At 32.7% G+C, this 26152-nt stretch overlaps 3 protein-coding genes and 1 long non-coding RNA gene across 11 annotated transcripts; 2 read left to right on the plus strand and 2 right to left on the minus strand.

Moving 5' to 3' along the window:
• Window positions 1–1266: 1266 nt before the first annotated feature.
• Window positions 1267–5710, plus strand: LOC105783800 (UPF0481 protein At3g47200). Of its 6 annotated transcripts, none has more exons than XM_012609452.2 (5): window positions 1267–1412; window positions 2001–2078; window positions 2977–3060; window positions 3288–4556; window positions 4650–4881. In XM_012609452.2, the coding sequence occupies exons 2-4, from the start codon at window positions 2001–2003 to the stop codon at window positions 4548–4550; spliced, it is 1425 nt and encodes a 474-aa protein (XP_012464906.1). In that variant the 5' UTR covers window positions 1267–1412; the 3' UTR covers window positions 4551–4556; window positions 4650–4881. The 6 variants fall into 6 exon arrangements, 5 of the variants coding, with proteins under 5 accessions (XP_012464906.1, XP_052482036.1, XP_052482037.1 ...); XM_052626076.1 differs by having other exon boundaries at window positions 1307–1412; window positions 1985–2078; XM_052626077.1 differs by having other exon boundaries at window positions 1327–1412; window positions 2001–2154.
• A 2476-nt stretch (window positions 5711–8186) lies between these two features.
• On the minus strand, window positions 8187–9603 carry LOC128036214 (uncharacterized). Its single transcript, XM_052627132.1, has 2 exons — window positions 9517–9603; window positions 8187–9095 (listed from the first exon to the last, which is right to left on the minus strand). The coding sequence occupies exons 1-2, from the start codon at window positions 9601–9603 to the stop codon at window positions 8187–8189; spliced, it is 996 nt and encodes a 331-aa protein (XP_052483092.1).
• A 7407-nt stretch (window positions 9604–17010) lies between these two features.
• On the plus strand, window positions 17011–18352 carry LOC105781798 (uncharacterized). The gene is made up of 2 exons (XR_001129614.2): window positions 17011–17639; window positions 17945–18352. It is a non-coding gene; the product is annotated as an uncharacterized LOC105781798 (long non-coding RNA).
• A 669-nt stretch (window positions 18353–19021) lies between these two features.
• LOC105783261 (TOM1-like protein 1) lies at window positions 19022–22843 on the minus strand. Of its 3 annotated transcripts, none has more exons than XM_052626364.1 (4): window positions 22708–22843; window positions 21248–21777; window positions 20356–20619; window positions 19022–19687 (listed from the first exon to the last, which is right to left on the minus strand). In XM_052626364.1, exons 2-4 carry the CDS (start codon window positions 21764–21766, stop codon window positions 19265–19267), a joined length of 1206 nt encoding a protein of 401 aa, XP_052482324.1. In that variant the 5' UTR covers window positions 21767–21777; window positions 22708–22843; the 3' UTR covers window positions 19022–19264. The 3 variants fall into 3 exon arrangements, with proteins under 3 accessions (XP_052482324.1, XP_012464067.1, XP_012464066.1); XM_012608613.2 differs by having other exon boundaries at window positions 22629–22792; XM_012608612.2 differs by having other exon boundaries at window positions 22528–22767.
• Between the last annotated feature and the right edge of the window lie 3309 nt (window positions 22844–26152).

The following is a 26152-nucleotide window of genomic DNA, read 5'->3' on the forward strand; positions in this document are numbered from 1 at the left end:
TATCTATAATTTGGGTCGTGGCTTGGGCAAAATTTTACTCTCATTTTTCGAATCAGGTCAAGCTCAAACCTAAAAAATAGATCTAAAATTTTGTTGATGTTTGAGCTAAACCCGGCCTGACTCATTATCAAGTCTAGCTTTAAGGAATAAAAAAATTCAATAGTTAAATATCTATTAATATAGACAATATTTTAAATCCATATGATAAAAATATCATATCAATTAAAAAATTTAGGCTTAAGGGTGTAAAAAACCGTTAAACTTTTTCAAAAAAAGCAATTAAACTCCTCCTCTCTTTTTTTGCACTCAATTGAGCACTTGAACTTTCAAAATGCATTAAAAAGGCCCTCAAATTTCTTCAAAAAAAAGCAATTAAGTTCCTTTTTTTTTTACACTCAATTGGATACTTAAACTTTCAAAATGCATCAAAATTACCCTCAAAATTTTTCAAAAAAGCAATTAAGGCGCTGCTCTTATTAAAAATTAGAAAAATAAATAAAAATAAATAAATTTTAAATTTTAATAAAAATATAAAATTTCCAAATTTATTAAAAATTAGAATTTTTATAAAATTGTAAAAAGTAAAAAATTGTAAAATTTTGTAAAATCATAAAAATTTATAAAATGCATCAAAAATCCTTTTAACAATTAACTTTAACTATTGGTCGTTAAAGTTAACAGCCCTTAGTTTTTTTTAAAATTAAAGTTATCATGTGTCGCAACATAATGTGACACATGGCGAAAAATGATAAAAATAAAAATCAATAAAAGTTATAGAAAATTATAAAATGATTCTTTATTTTGTACGATAATTTTATAATTTTTACAAAATTTATATTTTTTATATTTTGTATAATTTTCTTACAACTTTATAAAATTTTATAGTTTTTTTATATTTCTATATATTTCTATATATTTTATGATTTTTATAAAATTTTACAATTTTTATATTTTTATAATTTTAATATTTGAAATTTTTATTAAAATTTAATAATATTTATAACTTTTAATTTTTTTAATTTTTCTAATTTTTAATAAAATAGAGGCTTAATTGTTTTTTTAAGGTTTTAAGGTCTTTTTATGCATTTTGAAAATTCAAGTATCCAAATGATTGCAAAAACAAAAACAAAAACTTAATTAATTTTTTAAAAAATGTGAAGGTTTTTTGCCCGTCAAAATTTTACATGTATGATAAAAATAAATATAGTAATAAATTCAAGGGTGAGTTTTTAAAATATTACTCATATAAAAAAAATTATAAAATTATGTAAAACTATATATAATCTTTTACTCTCACTTCATCCTCACCACAACTTTCTCTCACATCCAATTTCTCTCCTTGTTTATTTGATCATCTTTGTTCATCTTATTCTAGAAAACATCACAAACCCAGAAGTTCATCTCTCTAAAGGGTATGATGATTTAGTATGCTTTTCTCATCCTTTTCGTAAAAAAAATTCTTTAACTAAAACTTCAACATCTCTATCCCTCTCTTTTTTTTTTTTTTTTTTTTTTTTTGAGATAAAATTTTGGATTATTGTGGCATTAGACGTGACGCAGGGACTGATAGTGGTCTTCGCATTCCTTAAAAACCATAACTTTTAATCTGGTCTCATAAGTTAATCAATGATAAATAAATTTATTTTTTCATGTTTAGTGACTTCATAAATTAATATTTTAACCTCTAACAATTTCATATTTGGGTTTCAATCCTTGAAGAAAAAGTTTCTATTTAATTTTTGAAGCTTAATTTGAATTGATATTAATAATTGTATAGAAAATGTGAATTTGATCGTACTAAAGTACGTTTTTCGATTATGAATAGTTTTTATTCTTTTCTTGACAAGAAATGGAAAAATTGAAAACCATTTGAACCTGGATTCATTTTGGTTGGTAGTAAATTGGGTTAATTCGATTTTGTATTTCAAAGTTAAAATTATATATTTAATTTTATTGATTTGATTATAAATATTATATAAATTAGTTGAGAAATGGAACAGATGGGATCAAGTTCGCCTGAGATGACGCCTTGGCATTCTATTATTGAAATTGAGCATGGACATTCCTCCTCCCAAGAGGTATTTCAAACACTGCTGTGTGAGTTTGAACTAAATGTATAAGAAAGAAAAAGAAGTTTGATCCTCCCAACAAAAGGTAAGTTGATTAAATTGGTCCAAAGAAAAAGAATAAAGTGATAAAATGGATAAATGTTAGCGATTAAATTTTTCATTATAGTAATTTCAAATAATCTAAACTAAAATTTAGAGGGAAGATTATTAATTGAGTTATATAAGCAGTTTAATTTTATATAATAAAAAAATCATTGATTGAGTTTTAATTTGTTGGTATTAAAATTGTTGTTAGTATAAGAGGATGTAGGTTTTAGTGTGTTCAAACCCGTTTTATTTTCTTATTTAAGAGTTAAGAAAGATTATGGATAATTATAAACATTATATCAAAATTAATATAAAATTTATTTTCTACTGTTTCTCATTTTTTTAATTTTCAATAACCATTAAATTTTAGTTAAATAACCTACATATTATTTTTGTATTTTATTTTCGCCTGCAAAATGAGTGGGTTGTAGCTTATATGTATGGAGTTATGATTTATAAAATTTTATTTCTATTTAATTTTTTTAAAATAGATTTTATATTTTTGTTGATTAAGTTTTGGCTTATTTTGTATCGATATTGTTTTCAGTGCACTGAAGCACGTTTTTCCGCTTATCTCTTATTGGGTTAGGAAGAGATTATAGATAATTTTATAAAAAGATGATATTTTTAAAATGTTTTTTGGTTTTTTTTTCTTGACAACAAATCAAAAAAATTGGAAATCATTTTGACCTATAATGGTTGGGACTAAATTGGGTTAGTTTGATTTTCTGTTTCAAAGTTAAAATTTTATGTTTAGCATTAATTATTTTTTAAATTTTTTGATTATAAATATTAAATACTTGGTTGACAATTGGAACAGATGACATCAAGCCCGCCTTTGCATTGCCTTTCGCCTGATATTGAGGAAGGTGATGTTAAGCATGGAATTTCCCCCTCCCAAGAGGTATTTCAGACACTGCTACATTTGTTTTTTAATGCATTGCGTAAATAAAAGAAGCAAAAGGCTTAGTTAATAAAGGAAACAAAATGTTGTGGGTTGAAGTAAAAAGGAGGGAGAGACGTATGTTAATCCGAGGAGGTATTTGAACAAGTATTCTATTGCTTTTGCGTTGAGTAAACTAATAAAATTACTAAAACCCGTTCCTTAGTAAATTTGTTTAATGTTAACAGGAAAGTTTTACAATTTTCAAAGTTCCTCATCGACTACGTGAAGTAAATGAAAAAGCCTACGAACCAAATGTGATTTCAGTTGGCCCCTATCACTACCGTAAGCCACACTTGGCGAGGATGGAAGGTTTCAAAAAGAGGCAGTTTGAGAAGATCGCTAAGAAAACTAACCTTGGTCTCAACCAATTTCGAGAGGCGATGAAGCACTTGGAAGGAAAAACTCGCAAATGCTATGAACAACCTCTTCATCCTGATCTTGAAGTTGAAGAAAATTTTTTAGATATGATGGTGTATGATGGTTGCTTTGTTGTACAGCTAATCTGGATCGGTCATCTATATGATTTTAGGGAACTGGGACAACATGTTTCATATGACATGCGGTACGATTTGTTATTACTAGAAAACCAACTTCCTTTCTTTGTAATTTTGGAGTTGTATCGCATGATAATACCAAATCCTGGACCTCGAGGACATTTGACTCAGTTGGCTGCATTTGCTCTTACTTTTTTTGGAAGGCATCCCATCTATTTACCCGAAAATACTAGTATCAGACATCTTCTACAGTTGGTACATGATCCTTCTCAAGAAATCCGAGTAGCAGGAACAAAAGAAGTAGAATACTACTTTCCTAAAAGAAAAATCCAAAGCTCACGGAGCTTGATACCTAGCGCAACAGAGCTGGAAGATGCAGGAATCCATTTCTTTGGTGTCTCTATCCAAAATATGCAAAACCAGGAGGAGGGGAAAATGAACATGTTTGATATAACGTTTGATAATGGCACCAAAGAACTCAAGATTCCAACCTTAAAAGTCGACCATTCCACAGAGCGTACGTTCCGAAATTATATGGCCTACGAACAATTATGGGGGGTGCGAAAATACTATGTTGATTATGTGCTATTCATGGATAAACTCATCAACACAGGCAAGGATGTGGAGCTACTCCGTAAAAGTGGAATTATTGATAATTGGTTAGGAGACGATGAAGCAGTTACCAAAATATTTAATAAACTGGGGTATTTCGTTTATTACGACACAGAAGCCTTCTACTATGAGGACATAGCTGATCGAGTGAACAAGCATTGCAAGAAAGACTGGAACATATGGAAGGCAAAATTGAAGAAAGATTATTTTAACACTCCCTGGTCCCCCATATCGTTTCTTGCTGCGCTTGTCTTGCTCCTGATTACTATACTACAAACTATATTTTCGCTTCTTTCTTATTATCAGCAGAGGCAGGAAAACTACAGAAGCCAAAGTGTATGATATCAAGTAAGTATAAGCTGTTATTTCTCATCTTCATGTATAGGTATAATTCTTTTGGTTTTGTTAATCATGGATTCGTTTTGTATGTATATTTCACAGACCATCGTCGCCTTTTTCTGGTGCCTTGGGTTGTTGATCAGGGGTTTGACTTCTGCTATATGGGAGTTTTTGAATTTCAGGCCGTCCTTTAAAGGTGTCATCTTGTTTCTAATTTAATTTGTTTTTGAATTTTGCTATATCGTCGCCTTTGTGGATTCCTCTTTTCATATCACTTAATTTGTATCTGTCCAATAACCATGGCTTTAGTTTATTAGTCAGGGTATTCATTCCATACGATGATCTACCTGGTCCAAGTAGAAAATTGTCCCAAAGCAGTAAAGATCGACCATGAAGTTAGGAGAATTCCAAATAAATTAATAATCACTAAAAATCATATCACTCGCTTATGCATCAAAATTATAAATTTAGAATATAAAAGTATGTATAAAAATAACATAAAATAAATAACAAAAACATATGATTTGAAATTAATTAATAATAATAAATGAAATATGTATAATATTAAAATGAAAAAAAATTAAATTGTTTATCATGATGTTGTCATCAATCTTGAGTCGATCTTTGAGTTAATTTGTGATACCAATTCAATCAAATACATTATTAATATATATACAATTGATGGATATAATAAAGTGCACATAATAAAATTAAAATGTATAAAAATATTAAAACAAAGCTTTAGTTTAATGGTAACTTAATTTTTTACTAATGAGATTGGTATGCATTTAAATTCCACCTTATGCATATTTTATTGGTTTTTAAATAAAAGACTAAAGTATTTTAAAATAATATAATTTCTATCATAAGATAGACCATGAAATAATATTAAAATAATTTTCTTACGGACTCAAATTTGTGGTCCTGAAATCACTGTTCTGATTTCACTGAAAACGGGTTGTTACAACTCTCCCCCTTTAAAGAATTTTCGTCCTTGAAAATCTTACCAGTACAGAGGTTCGGGTATTGCTTTCTCATTGTTTCCTCAGGTTCCCAAGTTAGTTTCGTCTATACTGTGTCGTTGCAAGAAGACTTTTACTAAAGCTACCTTTTTATTTCTCGATTCTTTCGTCTCATGTGCCAGAATTTTGATCGGTTCCTCACTGTAAATCATATCAAGCTGAATCTCAATCTCCGTTAGAGAGATAACATGTGAAGGGTCTGACTGATACCGTTGTAACATGGACACGTGAAAAACATTGTGAATTCTGTCAAGCTCTGGCGGTAGGGCTAATCAGTATGCAACAGGTCCAATTCTCTTAATGATCTCATATGACCTGATATATCGTAGGCTCAATTTTCCTTTACAACCAAACCGAAGAACTTTCTTCCAAGGCGAAACTTTCAATAATATCTTGTCGCCAACTTGAAATTCTATTACTTTTCGTTTAAAATCCATATAGGATTTCTGGCGATCAGAAGCTGCCTTTAAACTGTTTCGGATCATTTTCACTTTCTCTTCGGTTTCATGGATCAGATCAACTCCATGTACCTTTTTCTCACTGAGCTCAGTCCAATACAATAGAGTTCTACATTTACGACCATACAGAGCTTCGTACGGTGCCATCTTTATACTTGACTGATAACTGTTATTATATACGAATTCAACTAATGGCAGATATTTTTCTCAATTGCCTTCGAATTCTAAAATACAACACCGAAGCATATCTTCTAGAATCTGTATTACATGTTCAGACTGAATATTCGTCTGAGGATGAAATGCAGTACTAAAATGTAATTGCGTACCCAGAGCCTCTTGCAACTTGTTCCAAAATCAAGATGTAAACCGTGGATCTCTATCAGAAATGATAGAAACTGGCACACCGTGTAATCTGACAATCTCAGAAACATATAATTCAACCAATCTATCTAGGGAGAAATTCGTACGTACCGAAATAAAGTGTGCAGACTTCGTCAAACAGTCAACGATTACCCAAATAGCATCTTTCTTTTTCAGAGATAAGGGTAACCCCGACACAAAATCCATAGTAACTCTTTCCCATTTCTATTTCGGTATCGTTACTGGCTGTAAAGGTCCCGAAGGTACCTGATGTTCAGCTTTAACTTGTTGGCATATCAAAAATCTAGATACGAATTCAGAAATATCACGTTTCATTCCTGGCCACCAGTACATTTGTTTCAAATTATTGTACATTTTATTACTACCCGGATGGATAGACATAGTATCACTGTGAGCTTCATATAAAATCTTCTATACAAGCTTTGAATTTTTCAGTACACAGATCCTGCCTTGAAATAACAGACAATCATCGGGTCTAATTTAAAACTCTTAATCGGGATTTAACCCATATTGTACTCGTTTAGCTTGTAATTCATCATCATTTTTCAGGCTTTACAAATCTACTGTAGAAATGTTAGTCTAGCTTTTAACTCAGCTAAAATCGAACCATCATCAGACAATGTTAATCAGGTATTCATTGCTCGTAAAGCAAGCAAAGACTTCCTACTCAGAGCATCAGCAATCACATTTACTTTTCCCGGATGATAATCAATAACTAGATCATAATCTTTTAATAATTCAAGCCATCTATGCTGTCTCAAATTCAAATCTTTTTGCGACATTAGATACTTTAAACTTTTGTGATCAGTAAATATATGGCATTTTTCACCAAATAGTGTCGCCAAATTGCCAATACAACTACAATTGCTACCAATTCTAAATCATGTATCGGGTAATTCTTTTCATATGGTTTTAGCTGTCTAGAAGCATAGGCTATTACTTTACCTTCTTGCATCAAGACACAACCTAAACCATTCAATGGCGCATCACTGTAAATCACAAATTCCTTACTCGATTCAGGCTGAACTAGAATTGGTGCTTCAGTTAATAGGGTTTTTAACAAGTCAAAACTTTGTTGACATTTATCAGTGCATTCAAATTTTACATCTTTCTGTAATAACCGTGTCATTGGTGAAGCTATCATCGAAAACCCTTGTACAAATCTCTGATAATAACTAGCTAATCCCAGAAAACTTCTGACTTCAGACATATTTTTCGGTGTTTTCCAGTTAACAATTGCTGAAATTTTACTTGGATCAACTCTAATACCTTCAGCCGACACTATATGTCCCAGAAAACCAATTTCTCGAAGCCAGAATTCACACTTGCTAAATTTAGCATACAATTTTTTTCACACAGAGTTTGTAGGACAATTCTCAAATGGTCAGCATGTTCATTTCTTCTCGAGAATATACCAGGATATCATCAATAAATACCACTACAAATCTATCCAGATATGGTCTAAAAATTCTATTCATTAAATCCATAAATATTGCAGGTGTATTAGTTTAACCAAATGGCATCACGTGAAACTCATAATGTCCATACCTAGTTCTGAAGGTTATTTTCGGTACATCTGACTCTTTCACTCGTAACTGATAATAACTAGAACGGAGATCTATTTTTGAAAATATTGTAGCACTCTTCAACTAATCAAACAAGTCATCAATACGAGGCACTAGATACTTATTCTTAATTATGACTTTGTTGAGCTGTCTGTAATCAATACATAACCTCAGGGATTCATCTTTCTTCTTAACAAACAGAACTGGTGCACCCTAAGATGAAGAACTAGATCGAGCAAAACATCTATCAGTCAGTTCTTGCAACTGTACTTTTAACTCTTTTAATTCTGTAGGGGTTATTTTGTATGATGCTATAGATATCCGTGCTGTCCCCGGAACAAGATCTATAGAAAATTCAACCTCTCTGACCGACAATAATCTAGATAATTCTTCTGGAAACACATTAGGATACTCGCAAACTACTGGCACTGCCTTAATTTTTGACTCAGATACTTTAGTGTCTAACACATAAGTAAGATAAGCATCATACCCTTTCCTGACATATTTCTGTGATGACACGGCTGATATTACATTAGACAACCCGTCCACTTTATCAGATTCAATACAGAGCATTTCACCATTCTGACATTTCAATACAATATGCTTTTGTTTGCAATTTACCATGGTATCATGCTGAGTTAAACAGTTCATACACAAAATTACATCAAATTCATCAAACAATAATAACATCAAATCAGCCGGAAAGTAGTAACCCCGTATCATTAGAGGATAATTCTTACAAATTTTATCCACCATCACATACTGGACCAAGGGGTTTGATACTTTAACCACGAATTCAGTAGACTCGACAGACAAATTTTTATTATTCACTAAATTCATGCAAACATATGAATATGTTGAACCAGGATCAATTAAAGCAGTTATATTAGTATCAAGAAGAAAAAAAGTTCCAGTAATCACATCGAGTGTTGAAGTATCCTCTTGTGCACGAATAACATATGTTTTGGTTGGTGCTCGTGCCTTAGATTTGACGGTTGAATCTTTTGCCATACCCCAGCTACCACTCACATTGCCAGAATTACGTGGTGGTCTACCTCTAGTAGCTGTATTACTCGGTCTTGAAGTCTGGATTGTATCTTTTTCAGGCTTTTCCAAGAGTTTCTTAGATAATGGTTAAAAGAACCACATCTAAAGCAAGCTCCTCTTTTCATGCGGCACTCTCTAAAATGAAATTTATTACAGTGTTTGCACCTGGGTTTGATGTTTCTAACACTACCTGCACTTGCTACAGATGTAGCCTGAGATTTTGGACTGGAGCATCAGGTAACTTTATCTCTGCCTGAATATCCCGCAGAGGTAACATAAGGGTCATGATATTTCTTTGATTTCTTGGAAGCCGATTGATACAATTTTTCCGTAAATCTTTTACTTAAAGTTCTGGTTTCCATCTCGACTTGTTTCTTTTCTTTATTTAGTTCTTCAGCTTTGTAAGCTCAATCTACCAGTACAACAAATTCTTTTAATTCTAAAATTCTATTTGGAAGAAAGCTTCTTTTGCCTATCCTCCTCAGCCCTCAGATACGGGTCTTCTACTACTAGATGTTGCTCTTAGTATTGAAGCTTGAGCATTGCTCTCAGCTTCTTCGAATTCAGCTTTGTTGGACGACATTACTATATGAAAAACATGTTTAAAATGGTCAGGAGATATCACACTATCACAAGTTATATAATGGCATGTATAGTTAGACTCGTACTTGCTACGTTAGTCTGAGAATCGACTAAATTGTAGCTCTGATACCAATAAATATAACACCCCTAACTCGTATCCGTCGCTAAAATAGAGTTACAAAGCATTACCGAAATTTACAGATCAATTAAACAAATATCCCACCTCATATAGTATTTATATCAGAAATCAATTATAAAGTCCCTTATATGAACCCTCGGGGTCCAAAATAAACATTAGAAACAAGTTGGGACTAAACCAAGTACTTAGAAAATTTTTCACAAAATTTTAAAAATTTTCCAATGTGTCTCAGGTCGTGTGGGTATTCAAAATAGGGCACACAGTCATGTCCCAGCTCGTGTCTATACCCTTGTAACTCTCTTTCTTGGGTCACACAGCCAAGTCATACGCCCATGTGCTAGGTCGTGTGTAGGTGCAAGGATCACAAGGCCAAGTCACACGCCCGTGTGCCAGGCCATGTAAAAAATATTGAGCATTCTGTTTTGAATTTTAATGATGCAGGGGACACACAGCCAAAACACACGCCCATGTGCTAGGCCATGTTTCATACACAGCTGAGACACACGTCTGTGTATCTACTCGTATGGACAAAATAAGGTCATTTCTAAGCCATATTTCTCACCCAAATTTACCTTTCACCTAAATAAACACTTAAACATATCCTCAAACCAATACAAAACATTCAAATCCATTCAAAATCAAGTCTTATACATGATATAATACCTCTTATAACCAAGTATACAAACTTATCTAACTTACTAAATTCACATATATCCATATTTTACCAAATATGCTAACTCAATTTAATCATTAATAAACTAATATGATTCTATCAATCAACCATTTCAAACACATATCAAACACAATATAGTCTCTTATATTTACATCAAAATATATCCATCACAAGCCATTCCAATGGCTAGTTGCAACCAAAACATTAATATGCCAACATTGGCCAAGTTAACATATACATGTCATTATAACCAAAATTAATTTACTAAATATACCGAGATGAACCGATGGATAGTGTGATGATATCTCCGCCAAGTTTCGAACCCAACAAGCTTCCGAATTACTATAGAATAGAGGAAAATAAAACAAAGTAAGGATTTTATGCTTAATAAGTTCGTATAATGGGAAATTAACTTACCATTCATTTACATTTAAAGTAAGCATGCAAAATTCATCCAAAGAAATTTAGCAATTTGCCTAAACACATATAACCTCAAGAAACGTGTTAGTCATATACTTCATGTGAATATCAAGAAACAAGGATGAGCTCATCATGTAACAATTTTCATATACATATGTTTTCCACATCATATATTCATATAACATATACATTTTCATAATAATTCATCCCAAGTTCATATTATCCCATGTCGGAACTTTTCTCGTTGAATTAATTTGAAATATCGATTGATACATAGGTAGTACACTTGAAGTGTAAAAAACTGTAATCCGTCAATTCATATTCGGGAATGCTCATACGAGCACATAAACAGGAAGCTCTCTCTCGAGCCATATAATAGGAAGATCATGTAAGCTGTATAACAGAAAGCTTATCCGAGCTGTATAACGAGAAGCTTATAAGAGCCATATTCAGAAAGCTCATGGAGCCAATAACGGGTAACTCCGAAAAGCCATTAATCAAGAAGCTCCTGATAGCAATATATCGGGAAGTTTAAGTGAGCCACTATCGGGAAGCTCATAAGAGCTGCGGTGTGTCCACAACACATGCAGGATCACAATCGATCGAGATGCTCCAAAGAGCTATTAACAGGAAGCTCGCAGGAACCATATAACGGGAAGCTTGATAGGACTAATAACGGAACGCTCTTTCGAGCTGTGGTGTGTCCACAACATATGTGGACCACAACCAATACGGGAACCCCGTATCCATCGAATTTTATTTATTTAATTCAGACTTAATGTTTGTTAGGCTTTGTTGGATATAAGATTAATTTCAAATACATAGCAATAATAAAATCACATACATACAATTCAATTAACACATATGAATTCTCAATTTAGTTACACGAACTTACCTCGATAAGTGTTCGTGTATTTGCAATCTACTAATCCGACACTTTTTCTTTTCCTCGATCCAATTCCGTATTTGGTCTATCTGGATCTATATGAATGAATTTAACATCAATTCATGTTCATTACAATTCAATTCACATCTTTGGTAAAATTACCATTTTTCCCTATACTTTTGATTAATTACAATTTTATCCCTAGGCTCGAAAAATGAAATTCATGCAATTTAATCCTTATTCCAAGCCTAGCCGATTTTTACATGTAACAATAATAGCCTATATATTTCACAAAATTTAGAATTTTTCTATTAATTTTACATCTTTACAATTTAGTCCCTAAATCACACTTTCATAAAAATTCGCTTTACAAAAGTTGTTTATCTATCAACAACCTTTCATTTTCTACCATAAAACTTCATAATCCATGCATATTCATCCATGTAAAAACCCTAGTGAATAAAAACCCTAGTACTTTGATAACTTTACAAATTAATTCCCGGGATAGCTAAATTAAGTTATTACGATCTTGGAAACATAAAAATCATTAAAAACGGGATTTGAATACTCACCTACTTGAGCCAAATAAGCTTGCTACCTTCAAGCTCTTCTAACTAGGGTTTCCATGTAAAAATAATTTGGGAAAGAGGATAAAATAATGATATTTTCATTATTTTATCATTTATCATCTTTTAATATTTTACTTTCCAATTTCATCATTTTCTTTATTTAATTTTCTATGGATGAATCATCATACTTATCTACTAAATCCTCTTAATGGTCTATTTGTCATATAAAGACCTCATATTTTGAATTCCATAGCCATTTGATCCCTTTAGCTACTAGAATTCAACTTTTTCATTTTATGCAATTTGGTCCTTTTTATCATATTGGACATAAAATCAATAAAATTTCTTTACAAATTTGTATACAACATTTCTATCATTAGGTAGACCATGAAATAATATTAAAATAATTTTCTTACGGACTCGAATTTGTGGTCCCGAAACCACTGTTCCGATTTCACTGAAAATGGGCTGTTACATGGAGATTGTGTATTGCCTACAGACAGTTCAACCAACTTACAATAAAATATAAGTTCCTCATCCCTGTGATTGAGGAGCTTTTGGATGAACTAAGCCAAGCCACTATTTTCTCTAAATTGGACCTGAGGTCAAGGTACCATCAAATTCGGATATGGGACAAAGACATCTGCAAAACAACCTTTTGAACTCATGAATGACATTACGAGTTTATGGTAATGCCATTTGAACTCACAAATGCCCTCATCCAGTTTTCAATCCTAAATGAATGATGTCTTTATGAACTTGCTTAGGAAGTCAGTTTTGGTGTTCTTTGACAATATCTTAGTCTATTCTAAGGGCTGGACAATGCACCTACAACACTTGAGGGAAGTATTACAGTTGTTGAGAAGAAACCAGTTATTTGCTAAAATGAGAAAATGTCAGTTTGGCACTAGTCAAGTGGAGTATCTAGGCTATGTCATTTCTGGTGGCTAAGTGAGCATGGATTCCTCCAAGGTAGAAGGGGTTCTTAATTGGTCTCCACCACAATCCATTAAGGAATTGAGAGGCTTCTTGGGACTGTCAGGGTATTATAAGAGGTTTATCAAGGGTTATGGAATTCTAGCCAAACCACATACCAATTTATTGAAGAAAAATGTTATATGGTAGTGGACTGAAGAGATATAGAAGGTTTTTCAAGAGCTCAAAGAAGCCATTTGTCAAGCACCAGTGTTGAGTCTGCCTGATTTTTAGAAACTTTTATGTGTGGGTACCGTACTAGTGGTATAGGAGCTGGGGCAATACTTTAGCAACAAGGGAAACTAGTAGCCTTCTTTAGCAAAGCTTTAGGCATCAACCATCAGGCTCTATCTATATATGATAAGAAATGCTCGCAACCCTGCTAGCAGTTAAAAAAGGGCATCCATATTTAGTAGGAAGACACTTTTTAATTAACACAGACCACCAAAACTTGAAGTTTCTTTCAGAACAAAAAGCAATCACCCATTTTCAACAGAGGTGGGTTGCCAAAATGTTGGGGTATGATTACTCCATTTATCGAAGGGGGATTCAAAATATTGTTGTTGATGCTCTCTAAGAAAAATGTGTGTTATTGAGGCCCAATTATTTCAATGTACAAGAAACAGTACTTTATCTTAGTCTGAGCTATGGGAACAAACCATACAAGCTAGTAAAAAAGATCCCATTTTGCAAAATAACGTGTAAGGAGGTGCAATAACAACCTCATTCCCACCCTAAATACTCTTGGGATGGTACAATTTTTCGAAGGAAAGGAAAAGTAATTGTGGGGAACCTATTGGAATTAAGAAAGGCCATCTTCCAACTTTTTCATAGGGAAACAATTGGCAGGCATTCTGGAATACATGCCACGAGGCAAAGAATAGAAGGTTTTCTTTACTAGAAAGGGCTTTCAAATTATGTCAAAACATGGGTGTGTGAATACTCTATTTGCCAAAAATGCAAAAGTGGCAATGCTGCCTATCCTAGCCTGTTAACACCATTACCTACTCCTGATCGAGCATGGGCTGCCATCGGCATGGACTTCATCGAGGGACTACCAATATCTAAGGGTAAAACAGCCATCTTAGTGATTGTAGACATGTTGACCAAATATGGCCACTTCATGGCTTTGGCACATCTATATACTGCTACCACAGTGGCTCAAGTTTACTTGGATCATGTCTATAAACTACATGGAGCTCCTGAGTTGATTGTTTCAGATCGAGACAAGGTTTTCCTTAGTCATTTTTGGCAACAACTTTTCAAGCATTTGGGCACTAAACTCCACTTATCTACTACATACCATCCACAAAAATATGGTCAAACAGAGATTTTGAACAAATGTTTGGAAGGTTACCTCCGATACATGGCAAGAGAGAAACCATCTAAATGGGCCACTTAGTTGCCATTAGCAGAATGGTGGTACAACACCACATTTCATTCTACAATCCAGACTACTCCATATGAAGCCTTGTATGGCCAGGCACCTCTCATTCATTTGCCTTATTTGGTTGGATCCTCACAGGTAAAGAAGGTTGACAAAAGCCTCCAACATCGAGAAGAACTCAGAAGGTTGCTCAAGTTCCATTTAAAAAGGGCACAAGAAATAATGAAGCAATTGACAAATAATAGAAGGTTAGAACAATAGTTTGAAGTGGAATACTTGGTGTATTTAAGGCTTCAGCCTTATAGACAACATTCCTTGAGGAAACTGAGGAACCAGAAACTTTTACAGAAAAATGGCCCTTATCCTTTAGAAGCCAAAGTTGGAGGGATGGCTCTATTTTGAAAGAACCAATCAGAATCATTGACCGAAAGATGACTAAGTAGGGTAACCAAGTTGTCATTGAGATGCTTGTCGAATGAGCTGATACATTTCCAGAAGATGCAACTTGGGAAGTTTAGAGTATTTTCCAGCAATGGTATCCAACTTTTGATCCTTCAGGACAAGGACCAGGTTCACGAGGGGAGTATTTGTTATGGGTGAGATCGAGACACTAGCCGGCTACTGCAAATGTCTTTCATTTTTGTTATTTTTGTTAGTTTAAATGATATGTAAAATGTTACGTTTCTTTACTTGTTTTAATTGCAATTATACGGAGTCGTTTGGGGAGGAAGGGCTGAAACATTAAAATGTTGCGTTTAGTGTTTTTAGTCCTTTATTGAAACGAGTCGTTTTGGGAACACCTGGAGGGTTGTTGCCAAGTTGTTTCTCAGACAGTTACACGCAATAAAAACATAAACAAATAGTGTAAAGGATTATATGAATTCAGAATACAGTTTTTCTTTTATCCTTTTTCCCCTTCTTTCTAAATTTTTCTTCCTTTCTTCTTCTCTCTACTGGATCTTTCTTTCTTCCACCGTAACAGAAGACTGGGGAGAATAAGAAAATAAGGGAAAATTGAAGGGGCCGTTAGCAAAAGCAACATTGTTATTGGGTTGGGATAAAAGAGAAGCAGCAGCAGAGGCGGCTGCAAAAGCTGAGCTTAGCCCATTATATATGGTTTTCCCATTTTTGTTTTGAACCAGGATTTTTTTTTTAATGTGGGTTTTGGATTTAACTTCAAAACCCTTTTTATCACAATTTACTGGCTTGAACAGCAAGAAATTTCAAATAATATTTGTCGAAACCGTTTTTTTGAAAACAAAAAATTTTAGTTGTCGACTTTAAAAAACAAAACTGGAGTCGCCACCGATCTTTTATTAAGGTGTGATCGGGTCACCTTAAAAATTATTTTGGTCTACGAATTTTGAGAAAACGAGTTCGGGAGTCGGTTACGCACGAGGAAGGGTTAGCACCCTCTTGACGCCCAAAATCGGTACCAAATTGATCATTTAATGTCTTAGTGTCGAAAGTTAAAAAGATTTTAAAATAAGCTTGAATGATGGAATTTGCGAAAGGATAACAAATTGTTCAAGTCATGTAAAGAAATCGAGTCCCAATACGTTAGGGTACAATTCCTCATAATCCCCGAACTTTGAATATCACTTTTATTTCATGCGAAAATATTCATTTCGAGAAAGTAACATGCCACACCCAATACGTTAGGGCACGACAAGTTAAGTTCCCAAAAATGATTTTTATGCTCATGCATTTTGAATAAAGAATATCCTTGGTTATTTAAGATTAACAAAGAAAATCCGAACCCAATACGTTAGGGCTCAATTTCCCTCGAAAATCTCAAGCTTCGAATATTGCTTTTATTCAAAAAAAACCTTCAATCAAGAAAACATGATTTTGATTTATCGAAAAAAAACCAAGATTTATTTTCCAAAGGGTATGTTAAAAAATTAATGTACAATATGAAACAAATACTTTAATTTAAAATATATGTATATATGTGTTTTCAAAATATAAGTATAAAGCATAAATGAATTTTGAAAACATGTATATGCATACATTTTAGAAAATATAAGTGTACATAAAAGGAATGAAATATACAAAACAAAACTTATAATAATATGCATGTATATATGTATGTGAAAATAAAATAAAAATAGAAAAAGTATGTATATGTGTATATATTTACAAAATAAAAATATAAATATACATGCTTTAGTAAAACAAAAATAATAATAGTATATGAAGAAATTAGGAAAATGTGTATATAGATATACATATATATAAAAAAGATATATTTACAATAATTTTGAAGGGCGACGTGTATATCAATATCTATATATGCATATATATATTATAAAATATGAAAAAATATATAAATATAATGGAAATATAAATGTATATACGTGTATATGTAAGTATAATTATAATACTATATAATATAAAAATGATAATAGTAATAATAATAACAAAAACTAAAAAAAAAATTACAAAAAAGCCTTTAAAAGGACCATTAAGGATTCAACTGAAAGCTAAACGAAGTTAAAAGGCCAAATTTAAAAAACAGGAAGGACCAAATTGATACGCGCGCCATGATAGGAGGAATTAAAAAGCAATTTTCCCTAGTCACTCAAGCACTGTGCACTGATATGGATTAAATTGTCACGCGAGAAAAATATTTGGGCCGAATTTGAAGGAAAAAAAAGCTTGATTAAACACATCGCAAAATGGGGAGGGCTAGACGCGCAATTTCCCCACGCAGGGCCAGAAAGCGCGGATCCCCCCTTCCGGGTCGGGTCGACGCGCGGGTCATGGCACCCTAAACGGCGCCGTTTTGATCTGCTATTTAAAGCAGTTTTTTCCCTCTAAAACCTTGTTTTTGCAGTAGAAAAAGGAAAAAAACAAAGAGACCCTCTGCTAGGGTTTTGTCCATTTGCTAATGCCGCCGCCGTTCTCCGCCAATCGGCCTCCGTCGACGCCCCGGTCTCCAATCGCGACGGAGAGGGGCACCAACTCGGCGATTCTGGCAAAAAGGTGAGTTTCTCCCCTCCTTTCCCTTTTATTATTTTAAGCAAAATAAAATAAAATAAAATAAAACAAAAGCAAAAAAAAGTAAAAGATCACCTTTGTATTCCAAAAAAAAATCTGTTTTCTCTCCGTTCAGTCTCTTTTTTACCCTCAAAATCCCCTTATTTACTGATTTTTCAAGGCTTTAAATAGCCGAAAATGGAAAACAAATGAACCCACTAAATCTAGTTTGTTATTTGTTGGCATTATATTGCCCGATTTTTGCTATTCTGTTTGGCTTCCATTTCTTTGTTTGTTGTTTGCTGTTGCAGGTACAAACGTGGCATACGGAGCGGCACGCGCTGAGGAAGGTCGTGCTGCGACATTTGCGGCGGTGGGCGTGCAGACGGAGGCGCGCAAAGAGGTAGCAATTGCGGCGCCAAGCTGCTGGTGGCTGCTTTAGGTTTTCTGCTGATGTTTTCTTTTTGGGCTAAGTTTTGGGTTAGTGTTTGGGCTATGTTAATTTGGGTTTTGGGCCTGGTAATTGTTTTGGGCTGCTTATTTGCTTGGGCCCGGGCATAAATTGGGCCCTACAATATTCTCTCAATCCGTTAAAAGAAATAGAATGTATTCACTGAGAAAATGAGAAGGTAAACAAAGACCAAAGGGCAGGGTTTTGGTAGGGTTTGTGCTCTAAGGCGTCGAAATTGGAATAGCGTATTTTTTCGGCTGGTTTTATACTTTTCCTCCTTTGCATTGAACCAAATTCCAGTTGAACCGAGTATAGAACTCGGCCAAACTTTTGAGACCAAATATTGCAAGCGAAATATTAAACTAGTAAAAATATTATCTAAGGAATATTTCAAGGTTTTTTTCATTTTTAAATGTGGAAAAAAATATAAAGTTGCACTATAATATTGTTTGAATTGAATCCGAATGGTCAGTCGGACCGGTGGAATCGAAAACTAACCAGATATCAATTCAAAAAAGATTTTGAATCGATTGACCCAAAAACGATATAGACTGGTTGAACCGAATAAAAAATGAATTAAATCAAATTAATTGAACTAATCAAACCGATAACCTAACTAAGCACCGGTACGGTTTAATATCACAATTTTAAGAGTAACTGAATGATCTAAGCGTTACTGTAAATTATAGTGATTGCATCTAAGCTTGTTGAAGCACAAAAATATATAATATTCTTTAATATAATAGAGACATTTTTATTTGATAATATATTTGACATGAAAATCAAATAATCTAAAATTTCCATTGAAATTTTAATTCAATGTCCATAATTTTGGACACATCACATCACCATCCCTGTTTTTGCATTCAAATATACATATCACAACTGTAATTTTAATCTCATGGCAAAAGAATTAATGTTAATTGAATGCAGCAGATATCAAGTCATGGATATGAGAGCCATCCCATCCATGTACACTCTCTACTCATCAAATATTTAAGTAAACAAATCCAGACATGAATTTACTTACACATAATTTGCAGGGACAACCAATCCAATCCAATCCAATCCTAGTATACTAAAGAAAAAGTCAACAATCTTGTCGTGTGTTTTTACTTCCTAACTTCGGATAAATGGCTACAATGGCCCGGCATAGGCCTTCCGTCCTAATATTATGGAATTAGAATGTGATTAGATCATCTTTAGGTGCTTGCTGCTTCTTTGAATCTTGCCCCCCTTCAGATGAACCCCCACCTTTCTTACCAAAAATCATTTCATCAAGATCATCCATCATGTCATCGTTGCTTCCGCCATGCGTCCCATGTCGAGTACCACTTGTTTTCCTAATCAAGGCATCTTCGTTTGTATGACGGGGCGAATCATCAGGTTCAACAGCCACAGGAATCATTGCAGGTTCTGGCTCGTGACGAACTACTGATGGCTTCTTCAACTCTTCATACTTTGAGAGAGCTTTCTGGATCTCATCATTCACATTCAAAGCTTCAAAAAGCAGGGCCTCGTTATCTCCAGCAGTCTCGATGATTCTTAGAACAGTGGACTGGGACTGACGACATTGTTGGACAAGCGTGGTTGTCAGGTCATCCTGACATCAAACAGACAAAAATTACTGGGACCTTAAAGAATGACATCATTATCATCTGAGTCTTAACTGGAATCGAACTACATGTATTGTGAAACTGTCATCTGTATGTCACATTGTCGATGATAATCAGAATAAGCCCAACTTACCATCAACAGTCACCAAATAAACCAAGTAAATTTAAATCTAATCTGCTGATACGTCATCTTATCACAAAGCATTAATTCTAATTTACCAGCTGCAGAGCAAGCAAAACAAGTCGAAGACATCCCCTTCAAACTTTAAAGTGAAAACTTGGTACTGTTGCACACGTCAGCATTCTCATCAGTATTAATTATTGAGGAAATTTAACATGCATTAGCTACAAGCCTTCAAGTGCGACTGTCTGATACATATCATAAACAGATAACTGAAAGATTTAAGAGATCTAAAAGGAAAGTAATTTCCTCCTTGAAAACAGGGAAAAAGGAAAAAATAGACTGACATAAAATGAGCTTTTGCACATTAAAGGCTCACTGCACCGAACAGACTGAACATCATTAAACAAAGGAATGACTCATTAAGCCAAAACTCAATTTTTAAGCCTTGTTACTTGGCAGCAAAGAACAAAGCATAATTTATTGGTACATGAAATGAGCAACTAAAAAGTGTTATAAAGAAGACGATAATACCTCAAGAGCATCTTGTTGGGGTGATGAGGATAACACAGTTGAAAGAAGCTCAATGCAGTTTCTTGCCACATCAAATGCTTCCTTTGTTTGTTCAGCAGAAAAGCTTGGAACAGGAATATCATGCTGAAGCTGCACATCACGCTGTAGCTGCTGTGCAAGTCTGGCATCCACTTCTGCCGCTGAAACTGAACGAGCAGGGGTAAAAATAGGTGCCAAACTCTCATTATCACGACCAGGAAAGTGAATACCCCTTGATTTTAAACTCTACAGAGGAAAAAAAAGGATCATTGGAGAAAATCTTAAAATTCATCAATCGACAAGCCACAAGAAAAGGTTTATCTTTCACGGCTACATTGCATTGCATATTTTAGAATGCATGTTAAATCCTAATGTAACACAAAGCATAAATAGCTCAAGAGACATTGATGCAGACAAATGTTACTAGCCAAGAATTTAATTGTTTGACAAAGCTTATTCAAGGATCATACGAATTGATCTTATATTCCAAGCAACAAAAACAATAATATATTTTTTTCCTTTTACGGGAAAAATTCCAATTCCATACGTTACTAGCAAAGAATTTAATTGTTTGACAATGCTTACTCAAGGATCATATGAATTGATCTTATATTTCAAGCGACTAAACAAAATAAACAATAATATAGTTTTTCCTTTTACGGAAAAAACTCCAATTCCATGATTGAATGAAGCTTTGTACGCTAATTCCTAAACTACGATTCCAAGGCTGTAATAGCAATCAAAGGAATAGATTTCACATGACTTTCACTCAGATACACACCTCAGGAAACCTAGTGAACAAAATTATATGATCATATTTTCTCAACTCACTTCCACAGCTGCAAAGAACTAGATAAATAGTTTATGCTGTTACCTTGTAAGTTTCTTCAAAAACAGGTAAATAGCGGAGCTCGCTGGTTGACTCCCCCCAAGCTTCAATAAGAATTAAAGCTTTGTTCCGATTATTGACAACAGTTTGAGGATCATCAATTAACTTAACCATCTCACCAAGAACCCCTTCAGCTGCCACCTCCGAGAATGCCTTCTCACAATTCTTGACAAAAGTTTCAAGCAAGACCAAGGAGAAGTATTGAACCCGAGGGCTCTTCAACATTATCCTCCGCTTTATGCCACGGATCAATTCAACACTGTTCACTTTTTCATGATTGACCATGTCACAAATATCAAGATTCAAGGCCCAGTCAGGCTCATCAAGGGCCTCAGATGTAGCATCCTCAACAAGCTTATCAGTTGGGTTCGGGCCTTGGAAGAGTTCCTTCACCTTAAAGCTCATTGAGCTCATGCCAGCGCTCATCTTTCTGCCCAACTCAGCTCCTTCAACCTTGATGCGTTCACCAAAGGCACCAACTTTATCCATCAATTCTTTTTCCATTTTCAACAAACCTTCAAAACACAAAAAAATTACATCTTGAATAAATGTCTGCAAAAGTTAATGCCTAAATGCAACCACCATAGATGCAGAATTTCCGCATAAGATTTCTTCCATGTAATCTTCCAAAAAAAAAAAGGATTCCCAAATGCCTCAAAACGAAATATATGTTGCAATATAATCAAACAGAGAAAAATATATGATTTGCCCCATCATCCTTAATTAGAAAACTAAATATCTGGCTTTTTGCTGCTTTCACTTTCTTCCCTAGGATTTATCCACAGAAATTCACGTAGATCTAATAAATGATCTGGACATTTTCTAATAGCATCAAAATTATTCAAAACCCTAGTACCCAAATCTTCAAAAAAAAAAAACCCACATTATAAAAAGATATATTGACTTCAAAACCTCCAAAACATTGATCAACTAGCTGAATAAAGAAAACAAAAGAAAAAAATTACCTAATTTAAAGCAAATAATTAAAGTAAAGATCATTTATTCTTCCATTATAGCAGCAGTTGAAATACAGCTATAGATGCATAAGTGCCCAAAATCTAAACTTAGATAAGCTTAAGATGAAAATAACTTATAGAAAATTGTAACACAAAATTATTTTCTTAAAAAAAAAATGAAGTTCAGAATGGTAACTGCAGGGCCAGCTAAACCTAGATCCTAAATACATCAATTTAAAAAATCAGAAAAAAAAAATCATAGGAAAATTAAAATTCAAAAAAAAAAAAATCCCTTTGCCCTTTGCTTACAGTTATTATAGAGGCGAAGTAGATGAGAGAGCAAAGCCCAAAGAGATTTGATAAAATATAAAAGAGAAAAATGGAAGTTGAAAAAAAAGAGAAGCAATTACTTTAACTTTGAATTTGAATTTGAGATAATAAAAAAGAAAGAAAAGGAAGAAGACGGCAAGCGTAAGGAATGAGTTTAACTTGGTTGGACTTTGGGAGTTTCAATTCTGTGCTATGCCCTGGCGTTGCCACTCGGGACCTCAGAAATATAATTTTATTATTTGACCCGAGAGTATATCAGGTTTTTTTTTTTTTTTTTTTGACTCATGGCCTATCAAAATCAGGCTCATGACTCCTCTTTTTACCCTATTTCAGCATGATATAGTAATAACTTTTAAATATATATATAATTTTAAAAATAAACATTTAAACATTTTAAAATATTTAAACATTTTAAAATTTTAATAAAATATATATTTTATAAAAATCTCAAAATATAAAAATCAATTAAACATTTTAGAAAATGACAAAATATATAAATTCTAAAAATCAAAATTATAGAATTTTAGTTAAAATTTTAGATAAACCTTTAGGAAATTTCAAAAAAATCATATATTTATATATATATATATATATATATATATATATATATTCTGCTAAATTTAAAACTAAATCAAGCGTTGACTAGAGTTAGACCGATAATCGTATTGATTAGGTATTGATCAAGGTTGACTAATGTTGACCGGGTATTAACCAAACCTTGATTGATTACCGGTCAAAGTAAGTATTGGACAACCAATATGGTCAACTTTTAATTTAATTTTTTTAATTTTAAATCTTTTTGAATATATAGTTGACATGTCATAGGATAGATTGAGTACGGGTTATCTCGACTATATGTCGATGAGCATTGGGCACATTTTTCCTTCAAACATTCCGACGAGTGCAAGGCACAATTATTATTTTCATTAAACTGATAAGCGTTATGCGCAATTTACTTATTTCGGATGTTCTGATGAGGCACTGAGTGCTAAATTGGTGTGTTGATTGGATCTGTATATCCGTTCGAGTCCAAATCATGTTAATAGGAAATATAATATATGAATTGGTTGAATGATGATTAGAATTGATTAAATGTTACAAAGTTGGAATATAGGCACTTATATACAACATTGAATGTCAAGAGTATGTAAAAGATCACACAAAAAGGTTAATGAATCGGAAAGCCGATTTGGTAAGATGAAGAATGATTCATTTGACTTGGTAATGGAATGAAGTATAATTATATATTATAAGTTGAGTAATTATGCAAATTTAACTAGCATTGTGATAATAGTATGAAATATTCATATAAATTACTAGTTCATAAAATGATTACATAAATCATCTTTAAGAATTGACATAATGATGATATATGCCTATAAAGATGTGTTAAATAAGTTTGGTTATATAGTGCATTTGTATTGATCAATAGTATATACATGAAAATTGTATGCTATTGACTATGCCATATGTTATATTGATTTGAATTATAAAAAAACCATTGAGCTTTATCACTCAATGTATGGTTTGTTTTTCGCGCAAGTTAGGTCCAATTCGAGGTTATGAGCATCGACTTCAGCATCCAGTCAAAAATCTCGAACTCAACAATGTTTGCGTACTTTCTTTTGTTAGTTATTCAACATGTACCTAGATTGAGTCAATTTTTGGTACAAGATTATGTCTACATGCACTTTTGGAATAGAATTTGGGTGAATGAAATTGGTCAATAGGATGTGGTATGTATATGAGCTCAAAATGTGGTTTGAAATGTATTAAAAGCTGCAACTATCAATGGCATAGATGAATGGATGGGTATGTTTAAGAATTTAAATGTAATAGTTAACTTGTAAGTGATAAGGCATTGATATATTGTTAATTATGGGTGTTGAAGTAAATGAATTTATGTTTGAGGGCTATATATATTGACTGATCTTTAGGTGTATGTATTATGCTTTGTTTAGAAAATTGGAAGTTGATGTTGAATAGAATTTGAAGAAACATGTTTGTCACATCGCGATGCTAAATGCATGTCATCATGATGAGATTTGAACTTCAGGCCACAACGCAACGAGGCCAAAACAGTATGTCATGTCGCAATGAGGAACCCTCGAAGTCGCAACGTCAATTCAATATTTTTAATTCTTTACAATTTAGTCCTAATTCGATCTCAAGTTATCATTAGGGCTTTTGTAAGCTCGTATAAGACCCAGAAATGATTATTTATCGTATCATTTTCTTATAATACTCATATTTGCATGTCTAACGATATAAATTGTAATTGAATTGACTGTAGTTGCTTCAGCAAATGAATATAGTATCCTATAACTCGGACTCAACGATCGGATTGGGTATGAGGTGTTCTAAAATTTTTAATTATTATTTTAGATATTATAAAAAAATTTAGAATTTATACACAATTTTTAAGAATTTTAAGCCTATACATGCCACATTATGTTAAACTAAGTAAAAATGTCACATGGCACGTATTGGTATGTGTACATGTTCTCTTAAGGTTTTTTTAACACAATTGACTCTAAGGAATCAATAGTAGACGAAATTAAACCTTAGGTATCAAAATGAGAAAAATAATATGATTCAGAGGTAAAACATTAATAATGCTTAATTAAAATATAATCTAAAAGATTGTGATTATCAATATATAATTTTGTTGTAAAAAATAATTTGGGGTGATTAGATTTGAGACTTTGAACCCAAAATTTTATTTTTAAATATATTGTCATAAATTTTACATAGTATAGTTAATATTTGAATATTTATATAAATATATAAAAAATTTAAATATAATTATGATAAAATATATAGATTATTGGCACTTACATTTATTAGATTAAGGTGTGTTTGATAAACTAAATATTTGAATGCTGAAAAATTAAGTACTTGATTTTTACTACTTAATTTTATAAGTACTAAATTTAGTTTTAAAATTATTTGGTAAATTAGTAAATATAAGTATTGAAAAAATTATGTTGTTTGATAAAAGTAAATATTAATTTTAAACCACTATTACTTTTAATTTTAATCTTATTAATATAATATTTTATATTATTTTGAATAGTTTTAGATGGAAGATAAATGCGTAATTTGAATATCACATTTAAAAAAAACAGATAATTTATTTTAATTTTTAATAAAATTATACCTTACCTTATTCAATACTTTTTATTAAAATTTTATATTAAGTAAAAATTAAAATATTACCAAACATATTTAAAATATTAAATATTAAAATTTTTCATGTTAATTAATTTTCAATCATTTATCAAAATTAAGAGATATATCCAAAAATAACTACGATGAAATATAGAAATACAAACTTCAACATCCCCATAACTTTCTTTATTTCACATAATCTTCTTGGACGTGATCCAGTCTCCAAACTCCAAAGAAAGTTCTATTCATTCATGAAAGATACTTAAGCTGTTGCATTTAGAAAAGAAAAGAAAAAAGGATATGGGTCATGGTGAGCCCTGTAGTGTCGGGGGGATGACACTTGGTGATGAGTAAGAGCAATCACACATGAAAGACAAAGGCAAACCTAAAATCATCCTCCTTCTAAAGTGCAGAAAGATCTGAACATGAATAA

Source organism: Gossypium raimondii, chromosome 13 (genome assembly GCF_025698545.1).
Source record: "Gossypium raimondii isolate GPD5lz chromosome 13, ASM2569854v1, whole genome shotgun sequence".
Lineage (NCBI taxonomy): Eukaryota > Viridiplantae > Streptophyta > Magnoliopsida > Malvales > Malvaceae > Gossypium > Gossypium raimondii.